Below are 23,931 nucleotides of genomic sequence, written 5' to 3'. Positions count from 1 at the left end.
CCATTTTCCTGGTGCCTACATTGTTTTGGTGCCCAGATTTCCCCAGTGCCCACTCTTCTGAGGTGCTCAGATTTCCCTAGTGCCCACAATAGCACCACGGTGCCGCCACCTCTTCTGGTTACCTTTTTTAATCAGTCAGTTTTGTCCCCTTTATGGTAGCCTACCCATTTTTCCATCAGAGGAAACAAGTTCAACTGGCTTGTGCAAATACTGTAGTATTGGCTGAAGAGAAAAGATTTTCATCACAATTTAATGAGGCATCTTATCAACGATTATTATCTCTTCATCACTTTATGATTGTTTGGAGTGGGCAGGGACATAATTAATTATTTTTCTTCTTCTTCCTCTTCCTCCTCCTCCTCCTCCTCCTCCCAAGCAACTTGGTTCTAGAGGGAGATCTGTGCAATCTGCTGACGAAAAATCCATGAGAGCGAAATCCACTCCTATGAATCCACTCCAGAGCCGCTCTGATCCACTCCAGAGTTTACAACTCACTTTTTGGTTCTCAGGTTTCACTCCACAGTGCGCTCTGCTTTCTGCTTTGTGTTGCGAGGCAGAAGCAAAGCACGAAGGCTGGCAGGGTGGCGTTTGGTTTGGGCATCCTTTAACGACAGAATATAAACAATAGTTATCGTTCAATCTGTTCTCGGATCGCTAACAATCGCCTTCTTTCTTGTGTGTGTGTTTTTTTTGTTGCCATAATGTCGACGGTGGGCGTTGAATCTGGCTTCTCGAGTGAAGAGGTACTGAATGTTCGGTTCCCTCTGCACCGAGCTTGCAGGGACGGGGACGTCGCTGCCTTGTCTTCTCTCCTCCAGTGCATCACAAACCCGGCTGACCTGGCCGTGGAAGACACGTTCTACGGCTGGACACCCATACACTGGGCTGCGCATTTTGGAAAGGTGCCTAACCGTGTTAAACCAATGGCCGCACTTCTATTCTTCAGTGGACTGTTCTTTAAAAACGTTGTCCTCAAGGATAATGCGTTTTAATGGTTTCCGGGTGTAGGCTCGCCATTATAGCACCAGGACCGCGCAGAAAGGGAGGCGTTGGCGGTTTTCTACTTTAAATTCAATTAAAAATAAAAATGACCTTCGATTCGTTCGGTAACTCTAGACAGGCAACATGCTAAACTTGTTACGTACGTAGATGTTTGGCAATGTTCCTTCAAATGACTCCATGATTAAAGAAGGAAAGAAAGAGAAACGGGCATTGGTGATTATTTAACACAGCCTACATATTTGTATGAATAATGCTCTTGTCTTGGTATGACTTGGACGATAACAGGACAGGTGGGCACCAAGGAAGAGTCAGTGTTAAATTGGCTATGTTGAAAAATAAAATATTAGGAAAATGTTTTTAAAGTAAAGTATTCATAATTAGTTAGAACATGCTTAAACATTCGACAATTATAAGGTCTGGCTAATATTTCTACAATCCCGTATCCACTTGGACGGGCATTGCTGCTGAACGACAGTGCCTTCTCAATCAGAAGATAATGAAAATATAGTCTTATATAAGCTGATCGTCAACATGGCAGTGGCCATCACATCTGACTGTCTCACACAAACGCACGCCAAGTCTTGTCTTTGCTTTGTAATCAGTGCACCCCCCCCCCCCCCAAAGAAGACTTTGTGATTTGTGGGATTGAACGCAGCACAGCCACACGTTAATATCCAACAACCTTTTCACTTTATACTAATAAATGATAACTTGTCCACTTCTCCCTCCTTTTTTTTCTATTACAGTTGGAGTGTGTGATGCGTTTGGTCCAGGTGGGCTGTGGCGTGAATGCTATGACTTCCAGGTTCGCTCAGACACCCACTCACATCGCTGCCTTTGGGGGCCACCCTGAGTGCTTGTTATGGCTACTGCAAGCTGGTGCTGATATCAACAGACAGGTACAGTATAATTAACCACACGAGATGCGTAGAACTTTGCACCATCACAAAATGTTAATTGTACATGTACAATAAATGTACAGGGGGCTTCGGTGCCGAGATATCACATTGGCAGTGAGCACAGTTAAATGGTGGACTATGCTGACTCACGAGTCACGACACGACAGTAAACAGCTGTGTAAGTGACATCCTTTAACCCAAAAATCAGTGCACGTGCACACAGCAGGCATGCACATGTCGAGAGTAAAAATAAATAAAAGGCAGAGCAGTCTGTGTGAGAGGCTGAGCTCAGCCTGATCCCATTATGGCGGGGGGATCTTAACTCCAGGTCACGACCTCAAGTATACTGCTGTCTGCTCCACCTGACCTATATTCAGATGAAGTATCAAAAAGATTTGAGATTTTTCCAATTACATCCAGTTTATTTTCATTTTCTTCATCATAACTACCACTTGGCTGCCTTTTATTCCTCGCTGCAATGCTGAGAGGATTCCGATTAGTAGGTCACAATTACATAATGCCTCCTTGTCAGGGATTACATCACTTTGAGTTATTATTTTTATGACATAATAAATATGTTTTGTATGTTTAAGACATTGTTAAAAACTGTACATAACCCTATTTTGTTTATTTTTGTTTTAATTCTCCTCTGGAGCCATCTGCTATTAGAACCACACAGCATTTTAACATACTTTTTTGTTTGGTTAAATGCTTAATAAAATGGTAAATTGTGCTTTTATCCAAAGCGCTTTACATAGATTGTGCATATTACATTCACCCATTCACACACCGATGGCGGAGGAAACCTTGCAAGGCACCAACCTGCTCATCGGGAGCAATTAGGGTTTCAGCGTCTTGCTGAAGGACACTTAACTCTGGGGGAGCCCGGGATCGAACTGGGAACCTTGTGGTTTCCAGTTCACTCTACCCGGGTACTCTTTCCCTTTTTTTTCCCCTTTCACTCCAACCATCTTACTAATAATGTGTTGTCCAGGCTGCGGTCACATCCTGATTGCCCCCTCGAGATTCTGGTTCCTGATTATTGTGCACAGTGATATGTTTTTCTTTGAGTAACGAGGATCTCTGTCATCCTTCAGGATTATGTGGGCGAGGCGCCCATCCACAAGGCTGCTCGTGCGGGCAGTCTGGAGTGCATCAACGCTCTCTTGATTCAGGGAGCGAAAGCTGAGTAAGTCCTGTTACAGCACCCTACTTTGTCCTCCTTCTCTTTTTCTCTGTACAACATCTCAACCACACCTTTAAAAGGGACCACCACCAAAACGTAAACAAAAAATGAAAATACGAGATTGTGTTTATTGTAGAGTAATACTAGATCTAGGGATGCATGTAATCATTCTTCTCACGGATATTAGATTTATTAATCTAAACCATATAGGTTAAATAATCTGAAATATGTGAACCACACAAAGATGATACAATTCCAAGTCTGGGATTTCAAGCAGCCACAGGCTTTCATTCTATGCAGGCTAATGTACACATATATAATAAACACGTATAATGCGGTTGGCCAAGAGAGATTGATATATGAAGCTTATCTTCAGGCCATCATAATAAAGCACTTTCCCTGCCAATTGTATATAGTCATACTCCTCTCCCAGTTAGACTTTGATCATCTTCGTCACACAGCCATTGTGTGTAGTCAAGACTCTTTAACCATAGGACGATTGACAGGATGCTAAGTGAAAGGCAAAACGCCATTAAATAAATGTTCACACAGTTACTAGACAAAATGCTTGGTAGATCATGGTTGGTAAATCTAAATTAACAAACCTGCCTGCCGAATAATTTGACCACAAGGTGAAGTCTTTGATGAATATCAGCTATTTTGGTGGGGCTCCCTTGAAAACGTGATACATCTTGATAAATCTGAAATTGTTGTTTAATGTTGCAACAATTCACATTAAGTTGTCCTCGGTGTGTAATAACATTTACAGTTAAAACAACATAACTGTTTGAATTTGTAGAGATTGATGAAGAACTACTTCACAAAAAGATTTATAGAGTTAGTTACACTTGGCACATATTTATGAAATGCTGTATTCCCATTACGTATTAAAAAATATAAATACTCAGAAAATTGACATTGAAATAAGTCAGTCAAAATATTTGAAATCCAACATTTAAGAGAGAACAACTTAATGTAAAGGTTGACCAACTATTTATTTTTTATTTTTATAAAAGTAAGCCATGTTGCATGGTCTTTGTTGAATTCAGAGTGTTGTTTCCTTTGTTAAACTTTGTTTTGGTTAGTATCTTACACTATATTCAGCTGAACTTGGTGACCAAATGTACATTTCCTCATTGTATGAAACATATTTCATTGTCCAAATGAAGGGGCTACATTTCTGTTCCATTCACTGCAAATGCACAAAATATTTGTTTTACGGTTTACGTTACTTCTTTACTAGATGCTCCAAAAAAAAAATTTGATGACCAGTGGACCAGGCAGCGGTTCCGGTAGGAGACACAAAGGAGACTCTTTGTGTCTCCTACCGGAACCGCTGCCGGTCATCAAATTATTGGCTTAGGAATGCGACAAAAACCAAAAAAAATCCATGAATTCAAGTCTCCATGGGGTGATTACTCGATAGAAAAAATCTAATTTTGGGGGTGAACCATCCCTCTAAAGCAAGTGTTCGCCTGTTTAAATGATATACATTCCACCATTATTGCCACATTCCATCTACCATAAACAAGGCAAGTCTGATAACAAATGATCAAACTTAACGATTCAATTCCGATTCATATTGTAAACAAAATTAAATGCTTGTTGATTTATTGTTGATAATATGTTAGTTGACTGTTAATGTAGTGTCATGACCTGGCCTGTGAGGCCACAACAAAAAGGAGAGGAAATAGCTTTTCAAAGTTACAAAATAAACAATAACTAAAATAACAACAAAGAAAGGCATGGGGGGGGGGATCAGTGGGATCAGTGGTGTCAGCAATGTGGGGTGTTGTATTGTGTAAAACTCAACCAAAATAAAAGGGCAAAACTGAAGAAAAGCAAAAGGCGTCTGTCATCAGGGGGAGAGAGAGTCCCAGACTGGCCAGCATAATTGATGACTCTTTGTACAAATTCTTAAAATAATTTGTTAACTTCTAACCTGCTCAAAATAAGGGTAGCCTAAACAAAACAAAGTAATATTCTTATAAAGTCTATGATCATACAAGTCAACTAAATGTAAAGTCAACACTTAAAGACGTAACCTACACAAATTAGCAAATTTGACCTTTGTAGTTACCATTCCATACACATATGTATATCTCAATCGATGTAAGAGATCAGTCTATTTTGCCTTTTGTTTATGATGTGAACATAATGATCCTCTGAAACCTAACATGTTGTATAAAAAACAAAACCGAAGAACAGTCAAGTGAACTGTAGAGTAGGAAGATTCTCTTTAGATTGAGAAACAAAGGCAAATTCAGTGGTGATCATATTTGCCACAAAGCTCTAAGATGACTTTCAAGAAACAGTTAAAAAGCCTTAATATTACGTGGGTACTGTATGTTGCAAAAAGAAAAAAACTAATTCTACCACACCATGTTGAGGCATAGAGGCTGTAGTCACACAATATTAAGGCTTTTAAACTTTTTTAAATTGTTTCTCTGTGAATATGATTAAAATGCAATCGTGTATAACTGAATATATAATTGCATTGATTGACCTCAATGTATGGAACTATGTGTATGCCTTTTCATCTCAACAAAATCAGTGTCCTGGCAGGCTGGCACTGTATTGAATTCAGACTGAGCATCAACACTTAAACTACGGTAACTGTCTTCCCTTGGACAGTAATTGTCAGAACCAGGTGAAACTGTCCTTTGTTCGCCATTTGCAATTGAGGAAAACTTTAAAGAGATAGTTACATTGGATATTCTGCCAATGATTATATTCACCAGGTTTGTACACAGTGTTGCAAAAACGTCACTGTGTTGACACATCCATTAACTGAAGGAAAGCATGTCAACATTGTTGATATTCTTAATGAAAACTTCATTTCATCCTACATTGTCAACTTTCTGCTTCTGGTATCTCTTGATTTAATTGAAGAATGCTGATGCTGAAAGGCAAATGGAGAAACCTTTCTTCATAAATGTGACAATTCTGTTGGGAAAATGCAGATATATGACCTGGCATTGTTTTCCCTTCTAGGAAAAATGTGGACTGAGAATATGAGAATACAAAAGAAGGTTGTCAGAGGAAGCCTGGCTTCAATAATTGTTTATGGGAACACTGTAAACAAAGGTGACATCGCATTTAAAACCCCTGGCTCAGTTTGTTTATTAGAGAATCAATATACATACATGCCCCCAGGACTGATTTAGAGGAGGTAATGTGCATTTGGTCATCAACTGTTGAATAACACTTAGTAATACAAATGATGTAATGTGGGTTTTTTTCCCTGCAGAAATTGTGTTTGTTTATTGTTATCATGCCATTTCCTTTGTAGCTCATGATCCAGGAATGTAGAGAATGCTGGGATGAGAAACTAATTCCAGCTAGGTGGGAAAGAGGCTCATGACATTATTTGTTTTAAAGTTTTTAGACAAAGTTTTAGAGTAATTAAAATCAGAAACAAGTTGACAATCAAAGCATTTTTACAATAGATTCTCAATAATAATTACATATATACGCAACAACTAATAAAAATATACTTTTAAAAGACGTTTTTAAACGACCACACAACTAGTAATAAAAAAAAAACGGAGCACATTTCAATCTTTAAGGCTGTACCCTTTTTAGGGAAAAAAGCTGTAAGTATGTAAAAGCCATTTGAAACACTTAATGTAATGTTCACATAACCAGAGCTTATTTTAAATGCTGCAGAAAAGTAGTACATTTTGCGACCATGCGTTATACTCATGGTTATCATACAAAAAGGACTGTGCTGAGAAATTAGTTGTTAATTGATCCGGCAAAATAGTTTCATTTAAGATGACTAGGGAATCTTATGTGAAATGAAAATGAGAAAACCATGTTTATTCAAATTCCCTGAATGGAAGTATGCAGAATGAATTCTGATGGACATTCGATGCTGGTATATATTTGTTGGGGAATGTACTTTACTTTCCCCTTGATGTTTAGAGGCAGCCACCACGTTACATTGACGTGATTCAGGAAAATGAAAAACCTTGCACTTCAGAAAGTCGGAAGTTCAGCGTCGACAAGCTGTGACTATGGTCGGATTGTCATTTTAAAACTATGGGCCTAATTCACAAAGCTCTACTATATTTTATTGTGATTCATGAGAGACTATGTAAAGGCTTGATTTGTGCACTACACAGGTGAATCAGATGATGAATCTCATGCGTGCGTAAATCTAAAGCATCTTCTAGCAGGAGCAGCGCCTTTTCATTTGACTAGCCGTGCAAAGTCCTACTAATAATACAATGTTAGATGGGTTTGAAACTAAATTGCTTTAATAGGTAATGGTAACATAACATGCAGTACAGAGTAGACCAACCATGATTCAAAATTTATTTCAGTTAAATCTCTCTGATTCTAGCTAATATACATATCAGGTTTACTCAGATGTTCACAAATATAAATGTAGCTTTTTATAGTGTCAGATTTGTGTAATATTGTCTAGTTGTCACATTTAAGTACTTTTGACAAAAAGGGTGAGTGACACCTTTACGGCTAAATACATACAAATACTGTATGTATTAGTCAAATTTAAAAAGCAGAAAGTAATTAAGGCTCAAACATTTTTAATATAGCAAGTTTATTTCAAATGCTACATCTATCACCCTATATTAATACAGAAATGGCTCGATCTTAATTTTCTTTAAGTTAGTTAAGTGAATCTATGAATAGAATAAGCAAAATTATAAATTGATCCTTTTAATCCATTCATTTTAACTATAAGCTGTCAATATTACTTAGAAATGTGGTCCTTAGACCTGCTATGGCCTTTGTAGCCTCAACCTAGTAAACGTTAAATAGATGACAAAATAAGATCATTGTATTAACTATCTACAGTATATTTGATCTGAAATTCTTAAGTATTTGACATTCAAACAGCCGCTTTTCATATATTGGACACTATTATCTGATGTCTTCCTGTACATCTTAGCTTTAAGAAAAGGATGGCCTATTTCCCAATTGACTTTGAATTGTCTATTTAATTTGGCTCTTGCATTTTCACCTGCTTCCACCAACAAAGGGGACTCTTTCCTTATTCCTGTTTCAATCCTGGATCTGATCACATGTTCTCTTCCCTGGGAACTTGACTCCACAGCAGGATGCGTGCTTTCTTTCTGTCAGCTCTCCAAAACTTTGTCATTTAACTGACAGTGACGGCAATATTTCAGTCCCTTGCAATGCAGGGGATAGATTGACCCTTTCCCAGGATCGGTAACATCTGAAGAATTCAAAAAACAGCTACAGTTTCCTTGATATACAGTACAAACTCAAGCATGCAGACTCAAAATTCCTGAAGCTTAAGCAAGCAACACTGTTGTGTTGTCCTACAGCCATTAAGTTAGTACAGTACATTAATTACTTGCATGTAGAATCTGAAAAGATGAGAAAATGGAGCATAGAAATCTTTCACTGCAACAGCATTGTATTTATTTAGTGGAAGAGAACTGAAAGATGCTTTGGAAAAGTGAAATAACAAAAAGAACTTGCTTAATGCTGCTTTTCTCGCTTTCTACCCCACCTGGATCTTACATTATTAGCCTTATGATCAACTGGACATTTGCTTGTGTTCCTTCTTTGAAGAAATTACTTTTTGTCCCTCGATTTTGTTCCCTTGAAGTCATGTTCCACTTCTTGACAACATTCCGGACAATCTATCTATCATTAGACAAGTTATTTCAAGAGCAGGCCAAGTTTTGTCTTTCTACTAATGGAATTTCAGATCAAACATTCCCTTAAAGAATTCTCAATTTCACCACAAATATATCTTTATAAAAGAAAACAACATTTAAATCAAAACATCCATGAAAACTTTGTAGACTGATTACACTGATTTATATTGGTGTAAAACAAAAATATTTAGTTTGTTGGAAATTTTACTTTTCTTTTTGTCATGAGCCTCCCAAATATTACGGTCCTCCACTAGTAAATTAGGACAAACTAGAATAGCGCATAGTGTGCATTTGGGTAGAGCAGTGCAATTAGCAAAGCCTAGAGCAGCTCAGTGAGAGAGCCTAGATTGGCACAGCCGCATATTAACTGTTTAATGCTAACAATCATCTTGTTGCTATGGTTATTCACTGTCATTTTATTGTGCAGTATATTTCGCCTCATAGAAAATAACTGTTTTATTTTGTATGTCACTTACAGTATTAACCCAATACAATGATATCATACAGTCTGTTTTGACATCTTAATCTGTCACCTTTTCCTTTATGAAAGTGACAATAAGTATAATGAAAAAAGATAATAATATATACTTTTCTGTACTGTCAACAGAAACAGAAACGTACGTCTTAATGTTTTGCAACCATTGAATTCGAAATGACTTGGTTTTTTCAAGTAATCCTAGAAAAGGGGGAGAATAGACACTGCAGAGTCTGCCCCGTTCCCTGGGATAGCCGCACTGTTGTGGCATTGAGTGTTCTCACTATCGCTTCCTATCTACACACTGGCAAACTGTTGAGGTATTTCTTGCGGTGATTGGTTTTAATGCTAGGATTTTATGAATCAAAACAAAAGAAGTAAAGATTTTAGACCTGCATGCTTTGCTTATTATCCATGACTGTTCCTGTATCCAGTTGTTCTATTTTTTGTTTTGTTTATTGTTTGTTTTTAATTTTGTTAACTAACCATAGGAACCCTTTATGTGGACAGGTTTAATCATGTGAGTCTCAAGACGTGTAGCATGATATTAGGCTTCCTCTGGCAGGTTAGAGGATAGCAAGAGAAGATACTGTGTGCCTAGGGCTGAAAGCAAAGCATATCAGGCATTTACGAAGAATTGACGCTTCCTTTTTAATTGATAATAAAAAAACATTAAATATAAATTTTGAACAGATTTCAGGCCTCACTTAAAAGGAATTAGGTCATGTTAAGTAATGCTACAGGAAGAAATGGTTCGGTTTAACAATGTCATCGTAGAGAGCTGGGGATCTACAGCTATACAAGACCAGAGCTTGCATATGTACTTTGCAATAAATATAATTCGTGTTTGAATCAATTCAGGAAGCACTGAATCTTTGTATTTGCTTCAAAAATTCTGCAGAATCCTCTTCTTACTAATTGGGTGACATTTCCAAGACATTGTTAAGCCAGATTCACTCTCCAACTGTTAATAAGGTGAGATAAAACTGAATACATAAAGTTTGTAAACTACTTGTGCATGTAAAGGCATGCACATCTAAATGATAAAATCACAGGTGCTGGACAGAAGAACACATTAAAATAGAATCCACACACACTGGATCCTGCTCCCATGGATTTGTATTACATTGCCACCAAAGGAAACGTTTTGAGCATCTAGCTCATCCTCAGAAACATCACATTTGGTGGTCATGAATTAATAAATATCCATGGGAATATTTTCCAGTATGCAGACAATTTTTCTAATATAAAACTTTGTCCCTGAGGGGAAGTTGGGTTGTTAAAGCAGCTGGTTGCAGAGTAAAAGGCTGAAAAAGATAGAGAAAGAGGAGTTTATTGTTAATTACGGATCCCCATTAGTCATCACGTAGTGAAGACTATTCTTCCTGGAATCCACGCAAAAGACAAAACATTCACACAAAAATAAATTAGAATATTATACCAAGAAAAACGATCAGGGGTTTACCAGTAAACACAATAAATCCAATATATATGACATGATACACAGAGAGAGCTTGCCTTTAAGTTGCAAGTATCAAGAAGTAAGATGTTCCAGTGCAAATCCAGCTCAGTCACAATTACAGTATGTACTGTCTGTAGTCAAATACAGAGAAGGAAACATAATGTATATAATTACAGTTTAGATATTTGCAATACTTTGCTAGATTTCAAATGCTCTAGCATTACATACCTTTCATAATTGAAAAGTCTGAATGGGTACAAATGTAGGTTACATAGTGCCTGATTGCAACAACGTATCAGAAAGACAGTTCAGGCCAAGAAAATCAAGATAATTCAATGGAGGACGATTACATTTGCGCATATCATATTTGTTTTTAATGGTATGTAGGGATCATAATTGTGGTCAAATTAAAAGGAAGTCAACTATAATTTGTAAATTGTAAGGTGATTCTATTGATCTGTTGAAATGTGTTGGCTGACAAAAGGACACAACTAGTTTTCTTGACTCCTAAATTATTAAATAGAAGATGAAACTAGATTTGATTGAATACTTTATTAACATGATTATTAATAGTACAGGTAGTACAGTCAAAGGTTATGCTAAAAGGATAACACAAAAAGCCCCAGGGGCTTGGTCCTTTGTACTCAATTCATCAGTAATATTTATTTCAAAGGAAACTGAACACAATGTGGTGATATTCTTTGCTTTATTCATTGACCTTGCTACATTACCACTTTGACAAAACATTCTGTAGGCAAACCATTCCTATTTCAAAACTTTATTACAAAATAAAACAGAATAATTAATTAAAACAAATGTGTTACTTTTATTTGAAGAAGTAGATTATCCATTCCTTAGAGTGAGACCTGTCTATCTACCTCGCCAAAAATAATTTGTATTTAAGTTTACAAAGAGTATTGTCTTCTTGGAAGCGTTAATTTGAAGGGGGCGGGTGACGTGTATGCAAGTTAATCTGTGATTTTTGTTTTTATTCTACAGATGTTTGTCATGTGCACTATTTACTCAACACAATGTGACTTGGATTGTTTTGCACCCTGTTTAGATAAGTATTTAGATTAAGAACAGTTTATAAACACTATGAATGAGCAAACAGTTACAATTTTAAGATGTGTATCTGATACCAATGTATGGATGACAATGTCACTTGGTTTAATATAGAATTATTATATGCAACAGGTTCATTTGGAATATAACGTGTTCATTTATCATGCCATTGTAGATTGCTGAACACCTATTCCATACACATTCCATTACATGTGTACACTGTTAGGTTAAATGAACGCTAAGAATTATGCTGTGTATTTCCATCAGAAACGGCTCTTTCAGCACTTTTCCCTCTGGTTCTCTCTGAGATGGCCTGCAGAATCCATAGTGCACATTAATGCAGTCATTTCCAATCTGAGGTGAAAGCTTAGACACGTGGGCCAGAAGCCCTGTTTCTTTGACAAAGACATACTTGTTTTGCCAGAAACTCATTCTGCAACAGAATGCAATGACATTTAGCTTCAGAACAAGTGCAGTTGTGTTTTCAGGTTGGCCATAGAAAATATTTTCTGTCTGGCATTCGACCAACCAAACTAAATGCATGTATTGTTTACTTGGATATGTTTTCGATGTCTCCTGGCTGTTAATTGGCAAACTTCAGGTCCAAGACTTTAGCCAGACCTTAATTAATTATACAACTATCCTCAGTCAAATAGTTTGACTAATGGATAATTATAAAATGTGTCTTAATTCTAGCTTTGCTTTTTTGATGTCTTATCGCATCCACTGTGATGATGAATCCAGTACATGGGATTTCGAAATGCCAGACAGTTATTGGTTAGCTTCTTTTTTAAATAGTAAGTATACGAAACATAATATATTTATCTTAAGGTAAAACTAGTACACTCGGTGACATTGGCACAATACTGTCTAAAATGCATTGAAATCTAAAAAGGACATCAAGACTGTTTGCTAACCCTTTGGGTAAAGTGATTAAAACAATCACTTTCACAGCACTGGTGTTTGCTCATTCATAATCCCATCCAAATTACCACTAGAAACCTGCTGCAATCGGGTATGATTAACTCAACTGTATGTGATGTGCACAACTTAATCCAAATGAACAATGACTAAATGCATATTTTTGTCATGATATTGAGGTTTCTGTCACCTTATGTTAATGTTCTTTTGTCTTGTTTATCAGCCTCCAAGCAAAATGTATCCCACATAGGCCAAGTCTAGAGGAGACAACATGATTCTGATGCTTGGGGACCATCTTCTCCCGCTCAACAATGGTGGATGTCATGGAATTTCCTATGAAGCCTTTGCAACTGTCTTACAGAAGCCTTTTTAGAGAACGCACCGTTGTAACTTGTACTTGTTTCTTGGAAAGTTCTTCAACTTTCCATGGCCAGCCTCACTGGCCTTCTTTTTTCAACATTTTGTTCCTTGTAATCTGACACTTTACACACAAACATTTTATACAGTATATCTGCACACATAACATTAATCAGACACTCACACTGTGCAATTGAATCACTTTATCCATCTTTCACATTCACAACTTGGAGAAACACTGCGACAACTCTTATTGTCATCAAGAATTCTGTGCCCATATCCTTCAGAGGTGGTATTGATGTGCAAAATGCTTGGCATTTTGCCCTCCTGGTGAATCGTCCTTGATGTCCAGCCTTTGCTCAGACAAGAAGCGCTCAAGGATTTCCATCACTCCATCTGCTTTTGGTGAAATGAACATACATTCTTGTTTAAAGGTTCAGATCATGTCAGGTAATGATTCAAACTGATTGGTACATTCTTTCAGTATCCTTAATCATATCCTTTTGCAGCAGACCTTTCCCCTTCCATTTTACTTTGGAAATTTTATTTAATTGATATTATGGAAGATGAAAATGATCTAAAAGGATCAATCGTCATCAAATGAAGATGATGAAGGTATGAGAGCATAGAGCAGCACAGGCAGTTTGTGTACATGTTTGTTTGTGTGTGTGTGTGTGTGTGTGTGTGTGTGTATGCATGCGCGCGTGTATGTGTGCATGTGTATATGTGTGCTGAGAGAGAGAGAGAGAGAGTGTGTGTGTGTGTGTGTACCTAAACACTGTTTGGGGGGGGTCTCTCTAACACACAGTCTTTTTGTGCAGTATGAGGAATGCCAGTGGGCTGACTGCTGCCGACCTGGCCCATGCCCAGGGTTTCCGGGAGTGTGCAGAGGTCCTCTCCAATGCTCAGAACCTCCAGAGGAACCTGGCTCAGTCCCAGACCCAGCTCAATGAGTTTTTCGTGAATGGCACTGGTGGTCAGAATGGGCACCACTCTCAGCCCACAAGCCAGGGACGGAGCTTCCTGAATGGGGTGCCCAACAGAAAGAGGTCGTTTGATAGCATGGATGTCAGTCAGACCAAGAAGGCAAGAATTAATGGTAGGTTGCCCGCTAATTGAATCTTCAAGTGTATAGTGCCTGTGTGGTGGCAACAATTGCAGGATGATTACTAATAGTTTTTTTTTAAGTCTGAGTGTACTTCATTGAGTATTGCAAAATGTGCTTCATAAGCTCAGATAATCTCTTTTTAATATAGGTGATATACTGTGAAATCTATTTTAATCTATAGTTAGTTTAATCAGACTGCAATTACAATGCTGTTTGTGAGTGAGAGTAAGTAATAAGGGGGGTGTCTTTTCAATCTGATGTGCTTTTGTAAATTCCGAGAGTTGATAATGCTGAAACAATTTCATCAGACAATTTTATAGTGTGATGTTGGTACAGATTTTTTGTTTTGTATTACTTCAGACTGACTTGCCTGACCTCCTTAGAAAGGAGTACGTCGGACCAGTGAAATTGTGTTAAGATTGAGATGGATTGAAAGAAAAAACTCCTGCACACTGTCTTCAAATGCAAGAAAAAATGTTTAATAGGAATACAACGTTTCGGTCTGTTAGACCTTAAGGTTCTCGTTATCCTGATGAAGGTCTAACAGACCGTAACTTTGTTGTATTCCCATTAAACATTTTTTCTTGCATTTGTGACGGCGTGCGGGAGTTTTTCTTTCAGTAAGTTGGGGCCCTCGTTTGGTCTTCTCCTACGCACCTGTCGCCTTTTGTAGGTGTGCAAAAGACTTGCTTTTTAGAGATTGAGATGGATGAATTGTGAAACTATGGCCTATTATTACATTGACATGTGTTGCATAGGCAATATTGGTGCCATAACTTCAGATTTTTGAGTAAATGAGGAGGCTCTGTTGCAACATCCCAATGAATTCCGTTCAATCCTCTTTCATCCATGCGGTGTCTCTGTCGAATCTTAGGTTTGGATATACCGTCACAAGTGCTGAATGGGAACGGGCCACTTGGTGGTGCTGGAGATTTCCAGATGGAATGTGTGAATATGGAATCAACAGACACTGTGTGCTCAGGTGGGCCAGGACCCTTTACATTTGGGCTGAATGAGTTTACTCCACCACAAGGGCCAGGTCCCATAGACCAGAGAGAGGAGCAGGGGGGAGCAGACAGGCTAAGGCCTCCACCTAAAGAGCTGGAGATCATCACTGTGGCCTCAATGCAGATTCCTTGTCGCTGCACCAACTCTTATGCCTACCTTTAGGGGGATGGTTGGTGTGTACTGCTTAATTTATACTTGGTTGAGCGTTGCTGTCGTGTGCCTGAAAATGAAGATCTACAACCTCATAATGCGTCTCATTTTGAGCACATGACACTGGCGCACAACAGAGTTTAATTGCAGTTTATGTTGTCACACTCCCATTTGTCCTGAAGATTGTATGCATTTGAGTTGGTGTACAGGTAGATTTAGGTAAAATATATTTGTGTGTGCTGTCTTTATATTCCTGTTCTATTTATCTGAAACTTGGAAAAGGCATTCTGAAAAGTGTTGTTTATTGGTAATTTGATACATTCACATTTATACAGAAAGTTATTGTACAATCCCTAGTTCCCTACATTTGTAATGTAGATTTTTTTTAAAGACGATTGAAGGGAATGAATTTTGTTTTGCACAATTTTACAGCAAGATGTCCTAGATTACACAGAGGAGCAGCATTCCTGTGACACCCTTCTTTCTAGCACTGTGAATGTAGGTCATGTTTGCTTTAGGGCGAAAGATTGAGGCTGGGCTTAGGACAAATCAGAGGCTATGTAGAAGTTTATTCTTATGCTTAAAGCATAATCAGAGAGCACATGTGTCTTGGGTGATCATCCAATAATCTCAACATAAGGCTGTGTATAGTGCTAGCAGTGCTGGTACAGCGCTAGAGAGACTATCTTAACAATTCTATTGTTAAAATACATGACTTGTCATGTGTTCGCTCCCCAAAAGATCAGAAGGCAAGCGTCTTCTTGTCTTAGTCTGAACAGAATTTGATTCTGCTCTGCTCTTATTTTGTTAAACTACTCTCATTTAATAGTTGATACTATTTTGTTTTATATTAAATAATATCTTATGCCAAAGCATAACATGAATGTAGCTTGTAAAGTATATACATTTTCACTGTGCAGCTTTTATATACAGTAGGTCCTGTATGATGTACTAGGACATGTAGTCGCTGGGAGGCTTAGAATTTTGTGTGCTTTTCCTTTGTATCCATTTTAGCCGTGTGCTATATTGTTGATTGTGTGTGGTGTGAATAATGGTGTGTACTCAGTAATAGAGAAGGCCTGAATGTCAACAGTACCACGTCTTATACATCCATAAATTGATAACGCTCTTTAGAAATTGGCCATTCACAACAAGCATTTATGAATCAATGGCTCTGTGCAACGCAATTTGAATGGATTTTTACCTTTACTCATCTTGAGTTGCTTTATGCCATTTGGCAAACTGTTCCTTGTAGTCCCTTTCATTACTGGTGGTGCCTATTTGTTGATGCAAATTGGAAATTTTTGGCAATGAACATTTTAGTTTTGTATTTAATAATAACCTCATTAAATGTTGACTAATTTGAATTAATATAATTGTGGTGGGCTTTGATTGTGTTGTGTTTCATGTGTTTCATGCAACTTCCAAGACCTGTCTGTTTAATATAATCTCTGAACTTTCAAAGTATCTTGGAGATAATCAGGTAATTTGTTTGAGGTTTAATTTATTGTGAATAAATAAGAAGTAGCCTTTTCCTTGTAGTGAGTTTAACTTATCGCAGTATGTAGGCTTTGAAGCTTAGCTAATTAAACTCCCCCTTCTTGGCGTGTCACTTGCTTATGACACATGCAGATGTCTGCAAGGTACTCTGTCTTTTCTTGACTCAACGACTGAACTAACAGGAGAGCAAAACTAGGGCACTGTGCCATGTATCTGATTGTATGTCAGGGCAGGAAAGTAGATCATGATTGGAGGAGCCATTTCAGTCAAGGTCTAAGGCCAGTCTTGTGTAATTACATAAGGCTCTCTGGAGTTTATGTTGCAATGTATTGATCATTTGTCTAAACTAGGAGGGTTCACTGACACATTTCAGTGTGTTTAAAATGTCAATCAAAGAATGAGTCAAATCAAAGACTGCCACGGTATTGTGCATGTGTAGTCCAGTGTCCAGCCTGTTGAGCCCTTACGGAATAATTGTGCAAAACTAAATTGTTTTCTCATTTTCGTATTCTGAGCTTGAATCACTGGAATTAGTTCAAACAGATCAGATCTCTTAAATCAGTCAAATGGAACTGTATCCTCAAGTGTCTGACCCTTCTGTCTTATGTTCAGCGTTAGGTGCACTCCCTTGTGAAGATATTTCCTTAAATGGTCAGAGCAAACCCCAAATCCCAAACGGGTATGACCCAACACTGGAACCGGACATCATGCATCAAGATATCTACAGGAACGCATCTGAGACTATTTCTAACGGCACTGCTGGCAGCCAAGTGGAGCACCAGAAATCAGTGACAGCGGAGCAGTTGTATGACCATGCTCTCTTCAGCACCATGCTTCTTTACCATGGGTCATAAGGTCCTTCTTTACCTGACGTCGATAGAATCTCATTGACAGGCACCCATTGTTTTTTTGCTAAGCTTGATGTAAGCCTAAATGAGTATTTGTCTGCCTTAAAGCTATCCTGTCAGTGGGTCAGCTCCTCATGACTTTGTTGTAAAGGGCAGGCCCATTTTGTTCATGGATGTCTACAGTTGTTTTGTGATTAAGTCGTCTTGTAAGTGGATTTCTGTTTTGTTACTAAAGAAACATGGTGAGGGTGCAAAATGAAATGCATTTTTCCCCCATATAAATTTTGTTCAGCTGTAAATAGCTTTGTACTACTCACTAACCTGTAGCTCTGGCATTAAAATTAGCCTGTGTACTGAATGTAATGCCTCTATTTCCAGATGGTTGTGTCAGCTAGAAGGCATTTTGACTTTCTTCTTTTCATGTGTTTCTTGATGTTAATAAAATAAGCAATTGAAAACATAGGCAACAGATTATCTTATTGCTATCAGGTTTGTTAATCATAAGCTTATGTTGTTTACTGACCAATTTATTAAAGCCATAACATTTCTAGAACTATACTTATTGGCTATGTACATACTGTAACTGTCAATTGTCAAAAACGTTTCCATGAAACCTGTTGAGTAAATCGCTGTACACAAAACATTTACACGTACACAACTACAGCAATTATGGGAATTCATGATTAATAGCCGCTTTTAATTTAAATGAGAAAATTAGTGTCTCATCTGCCCCACCTCTTGGCTTCATGAGTATGTACAGTACACTCTTATTGTAACACTGGATTGACAGTCACCTGTCATCATGCCCACTGTCATGCCTCATTTATGCTCTGTCGTACTACTTGGCTTCACAAGTATGTACAGTACAGTACACTCTTATTGTAACACTGGATTGACAGTCACCTGTCATCATGCCCACTGTCTTGCCTCATTTATGCTCTGTGTACGACGGTGTTACGCGCCAAAAATAACAGATCTACAACTCACAGCGCAAACGACACACCGCCATACGACAAAGTATAAATCAGACTACTTCAGTCATTGAGCTAAAGCAGGGGTCTTCAACAGGGGGTCCCCCAAAGAGGTTTGATGTAGAGGGGGGAAAGCAGACCAAGTGCAGAGTGAAAGGTCTAAGTGGTTAAATGTCTGAAAATGCACATTAACATGAATACAACAACATTAATTGACACACCACTGACAGTGCTGTCAAACAAGTCTATGAAGCTATTTATGAAATTAAATCTATGAAAAAGTTTAATCTGCAACACACATGTATACAATATGTCGTGGGGGTCCCTGCTTGACCTATCTCTCAGCTTAGGTCTATGGCCTGAAAAACGTTGGAAGAGCCCTGAGCTACAGCCTTCAGTAGGGAAAACAGGTAGGCCTATCTCACACTCCCTGGAAGATAAACCCAGATCAACAAGTCAAGTCACCTGTCTGCCTGTCTGTCACCAGCAACGGTATCGACCTTGATCACATCACACAATACACACACAGCCTGCACTGCACAAATAGCACGTCACTGTCACCACGCCCCCTGCTGGTTGCTGCCTGGTCTCAAATGAGAATCGGAGGGGCCGGACGATGCATTACCATAGGCCTACAATTATTAAAATTATTTCACCCATTATTATTTAGGTCATATTAGGGCACAGATTGATTATTCAAACAATCATTTGGCTAATTGATATCAGCGGACCGGGTTGATGTGAAATGTATGATGTCTTGTGACGCAAAACCCCCTCACGTCATGTGCAAAGTGGTATCGCCCAATGTACCTAGTTGTGCTAGCCAGTCGGGGATTATCATCAGAGAATGAAAGGACGACCGACGCAAGAGAAGCACTACTAGCAAAGCATAATAGTGTCACTGTGATGGTGTATAAACATCGATACTAGTATTTATTTGATAAAAATAAGCTTACTTAAACATCTACGTATTGTACATAGGTAGCACACACATTAAATCATGTCAACTCCAGCAAGAAGGCGGCTTATGAGAGATTTTAAACGGTGAGTCGGTCGATCTTTCCCAGGAATTAAATGATGCTGGTAGCGGTGTGATGTGTCAAAAACAGCTAACGGAAGCTAAGCTAACTACTAGCTACCGTGAAGCCAGGTCTTTGGCTTGGACGAAACTTAACACCGTGTAGATAGCGTGTCGCATACCCTACATATTTGTTCGGTAGCGGCATACGTATACCTACGACGATTTTCAAGTTGACGTGTATTTGTGGTAAACTAGTTTTATGTTTAGCTAGGTGGGCAACAAGCGGTCATTGCATTGTATTATTAGCTATTGGCTAAGTTCCTGTTGGCAGGCTACGGTGTAAATGGCTATGAACAAGTACCTTGTTAACAACTTTAACTTAGTTTTGTGAAAACGAGGTTATCGCCAGTATTACTGGAAATGTTTTTGATTTGGTTAACGTCAATATTACTGGAAATGTTTTATGATTTGATTTTCATTTCTTGTTTTTATTTGTGTTTGTGAAGAGGGAAGCTACACCGTCCTGGCTAGTGTGAAACAAAACGCATTTTAATATTGGCTACACTTACTCAATGCATAATTGTGTCATTATGGGTCTGCAAAAGCTCCCTTTATACCACCCTGGGAATACTGGTCGTGGTCTTATATCACTGTTAAGGGTGAAGTCATAGAGGGTTTCATTTCATTTAGGGAGTATTAGCTTTATAGTTTTTAGTCTTCAAACTGAATTGCCCAAGTAATTGAAGAAAGGTGAAATATAATACACCTTTTAACTAGCAAGGATCGTGGAACTCAAGACATTAGGCCCTGTTCAGACTGGCAGCCCAAATCTGATTTGTGGCCTATCCAGATTGGAGTCTCATTGTTTTTATGCAGTTTGAACCGCATAAAACCACATCGAAACTGATTTTACCCGTGTTCACATTCTCTATCATTGTTCAGAGTGCATAAAACCAATCCGACTCCATCTGGATAGGAGGATGTCATATTTGTGCTGGATTTGGGCTGCCCTTCTGAACAGGGTCTTTGCTTGAAGTATTGAAATGATCTATTTTCAAGCAGTCTTGTTTATTAGCCAGCCCTCCTGCTCTGACTTGAAGTTGTGCAATAGTTCGTGTGAATTAGCTGGATATGTATACTAAGGCATGGCACAAACCATGTAGAAGATTAGTTTGTAAATTTGTCAACTTTGACCTTTTGTTAGAGGTTACAATTCAGTTGTGGTGCCATGGTGTGTTATGTTGCAGTGATTTGTCTCTGAAGTAAATGAACTAATCAGTAAAGCAGAACTCAGTTCCAGTCCAGCCCTACTGGATTATTAAATTCTATTTGAGTATTACCTTTCCTTTAAGAGGTGGAAATCAAATGTCATGCCTAATGTTTCAGGTTTGAGACTCCACCGTCCAGTTCTGTCAGTTCCTCCACAGCTCAAGGATGTTGATATAATATTGTTTCATGTTGTAGGCTACTTATTATAATGTATTGACCCCCCCCCCCCCAGATGTATATACTTTATTGACAAAAAGATCTGATTTAACTTGTAAATGTGTGTGTTCTTCAGCCACACATTTTTTTTTATTACTTCTTGACTAGAGGACTGTAGCTTCCACTTACAAACATTTAAAAAGTAAAACTGAACTTAAATATCCCTTCATGGCTTAAACATTAGTGGTTGCCAATAATACAAAATATTGTAAATGCATGCACCACTTCTGCATCCTGTAAAGCGAGTGCATACAATCTGGTTGTTTGTGGAAAAACAGTCCTTCAAATGAAGGTAAAGTGAAGCCAGTATCGAGATTCGGGACTGATGCCACAGTGGGTTTTATACTTTTTGTCATTAATGGTTCTGTAGGCTGCAAGAGGACCCTCCCGCTGGTGTCAGTGGTGCCCCATCTGAAAACAACATCATGGTGTGGAATGCTGTCATATTTGGGTAAGATGTTCATGCATTGCCACAGTGTATACAGATGGAGATTGCCCTTTGTAATCTGTGATTGCTTCAGTGGTAATCATCTAATGAAATGCGGTCTTTGTTTGTTTTTGTAAACCCCACAGTCCAGAGGGAACACCTTTTGAGGATGGTGAGTGATTTATTTATTGACATTTACAACTCCCAAAATTAGTCGAGCTCATTAGAATCCTTGTATAACATTTTACATGAACAAAACCGTTTACTTGCAGCATGTAAAGGTGATACAAAAATACTGTTTACTTATAAACATAGACCCTTTTTACAGTGGGTTTCCTGTTGTATACCTTATTTTTCTAAGATAAAAAAGATAAATAAATAGTTAAGAGTGAGTGGTGCTATCTACAGAAATAATACATTAAATGAAAGTAGTGAAGAATTAATAAGTGAAAGGAGATTTTTGAATAAAATAAAGTATATTTGAGTGCAAGTCCAGAGAGTGGCAAGAGTAGGCTAAATAACCAAAGATTTTTCTAAAACTAACGACTCTAAATACTAGTCACTGAGCAGAACACCAATGTCTTATAATAATGCATGCACTAAATATCACTACTCCTTGACCGTGGTGTTCTTCTTCTCTTCTCAGGTACATTTAAACTCACAGTAGAGTTCACAGAAGAATACCCCAACAAACCCCCAACAGTACGATTTGTGTCAAAGATGTTCCATCCAAATGGTAGGGATGTTTTCATACGTTCCCTATCGGTACAATTATCATACTTATTACATGAGTGGATGCTGAATTGTTTTTCATCTAAAGTTTATGCAGATGGCAGTATATGTTTGGACATCCTTCAGAATCGCTGGAGTCCCACTTATGATGTATCCTCTATTCTTACTTCTATCCAGGTGAGTCATGGTAATACAAAAGACACTCATATATAATTAGGGCAGTGTGGAAAGCATGATTACTGTAGTCTAAAGAGTCGGTGTCAGAGAAAATAATATTGTCTGCTGAATTCTCATACAGATGCACTGAAATTCTAATTACTGGAAAGACAGCCTGTCTAATTCTGGAATGCTATCTAGCTGTCAATGTGGTTACTTGACTGATTGAAATCTTTCTAGAGGACCAGAATTTTTATCTAGACATGTGCCTCCTCATTCTGCCCTCAACCTCCTGTCTCTGTACTATATAAATAATGTATGAGAAATGCTAAAATTATCTTAAACAACTGTAATAGGGTACAGTCACACCGAACTTTGATTCTGCCTATGCAGTGGAGTCTGGCAATTATTTTCAATGGGAACGTAGCGGTTTGTTGCCATTCGTGGATTTCTGCAAAAAAACTATCCGTTCCCATTGAAAAGCATTGGCAGAATCCGCTGCATAGGCAGAATAAAATTTTGGTGTGACTGCACCCTTAGAATGGTTTTAACATTGTGCCAATGGGCATATTATTGTATCATATCTTGTCTTTTTACCCAGTCCCTGCTTGATGAACCAAACCCAAACAGTCCAGCCAACAGTCAGGCAGCACAGCTGTATCAGGAGAACAAGCGGGAGTATGAGAAACGAGTGTCGGCCATTGTAGAACAGAGCTGGAGAGACAGTTGACCACACACAACCTGGGTGACTGCTCTCTCAATACTGAGCTGTGTGTGTGCTGCAAGTTTTAGTGGAGTACCTCTAAATTTTTTGGATCCCTCACAAATTTGATTTTAAGCTTTTATGCACTTTACATTCACCTTTCCCTCATAGAAATTTTTTTTTACCTGCTGGGAGTGTTACCCCCCTCTATAATCACCTTTTTTTTCAGTCTGTCAGGGGAAGTATGTGCTCAATCTTGCCTTTGAAATATTTTGTCAGTAAGGACAATTTTGGGCGTTCAGACAAAAAAAAATGCCTGTGTTATCTTGCTGTAATAAATCACCCAGACTGGATTTGAAATGGGAAGATGTATCAATAAGTCACAATGGGTCCTTGTCAGTCTGTACCCATTGTCTTTTCTGTCAAGCGTTTTCAAAAGCAGTTTCTCTGGACTCCTGTCTGACCACTCGCCTTTCTTTAGGAGTTTGCAGCCTGAACATCTTGGACTACAATTGACCGTAATCCATCTCTTTAATCCATGTGTTGACTGTGTTGTGAACTCTGTTACATGCATGACAGAAAGAGTGTATTCATGTTCTGTTCTGTAATCATGTATATAAAAAAACATGCATCTGAACTATGTACAGATTTTGCACTGGTTGTTCCCTGTGTCTTTTTTTCTCCCCCCCAGCACTTGTAAATAAAACAAAGTGAAATTCATCCCTATGTTAAAGGGACTCTTCATGTAACAAAGCATATCATTTAAATTAGAAATGTGCTTTATACATCAAAAATCCA

At 38.2% G+C, this 23,931-nt stretch overlaps 2 protein-coding genes across 3 annotated transcripts; both read left to right on the top strand.

The window, feature by feature from the left end:
- The first annotated feature begins 518 nt into the window (after positions 1-518).
- ankrd10b (ankyrin repeat domain 10b) lies at positions 519-18,098 on the top strand. Of its 2 annotated transcripts, XM_080456827.1 has the most exons (6): positions 521-902; positions 1,749-1,901; positions 2,999-3,090; positions 13,846-14,123; positions 15,007-15,114; positions 17,403-18,098. In XM_080456827.1, exons 1-6 carry the CDS (start codon positions 702-704, stop codon positions 17,642-17,644), a joined length of 1,074 nt encoding a protein of 357 aa, XP_080312953.1. In that variant the 5' UTR covers positions 521-701; the 3' UTR covers positions 17,645-18,098. The 2 variants fall into 2 exon arrangements, with proteins under 2 accessions (XP_080312954.1, XP_080312953.1); XM_080456828.1 differs by lacking the exon at positions 15,007-15,114 and having other exon boundaries at positions 519-902.
- A 1,358-nt stretch (positions 18,099-19,456) lies between these two features.
- ube2al (ubiquitin conjugating enzyme E2 A, like) lies at positions 19,457-23,788 on the top strand. Its single transcript, XM_080456918.1, has 6 exons — positions 19,457-19,653; positions 21,486-21,566; positions 21,689-21,714; positions 22,189-22,278; positions 22,363-22,451; positions 23,032-23,788. The coding sequence occupies exons 1-6, from the start codon at positions 19,610-19,612 to the stop codon at positions 23,158-23,160; spliced, it is 459 nt and encodes a 152-aa protein (XP_080313044.1). The 5' UTR covers positions 19,457-19,609; the 3' UTR covers positions 23,161-23,788.
- Positions 23,789-23,931: the final 143 nt, after the last annotated feature.

Source organism: Gymnoscopelus braueri, assembly GCF_963280865.1.
Source record: "Gymnoscopelus braueri genome assembly, chromosome: 18".
Lineage (NCBI taxonomy): Eukaryota > Metazoa > Chordata > Actinopteri > Myctophiformes > Myctophidae > Gymnoscopelus > Gymnoscopelus braueri.
The sequence above is the reverse complement of the archived record's forward strand: the minus strand, read 5'-3'. Positions and strand labels throughout refer to the sequence as shown.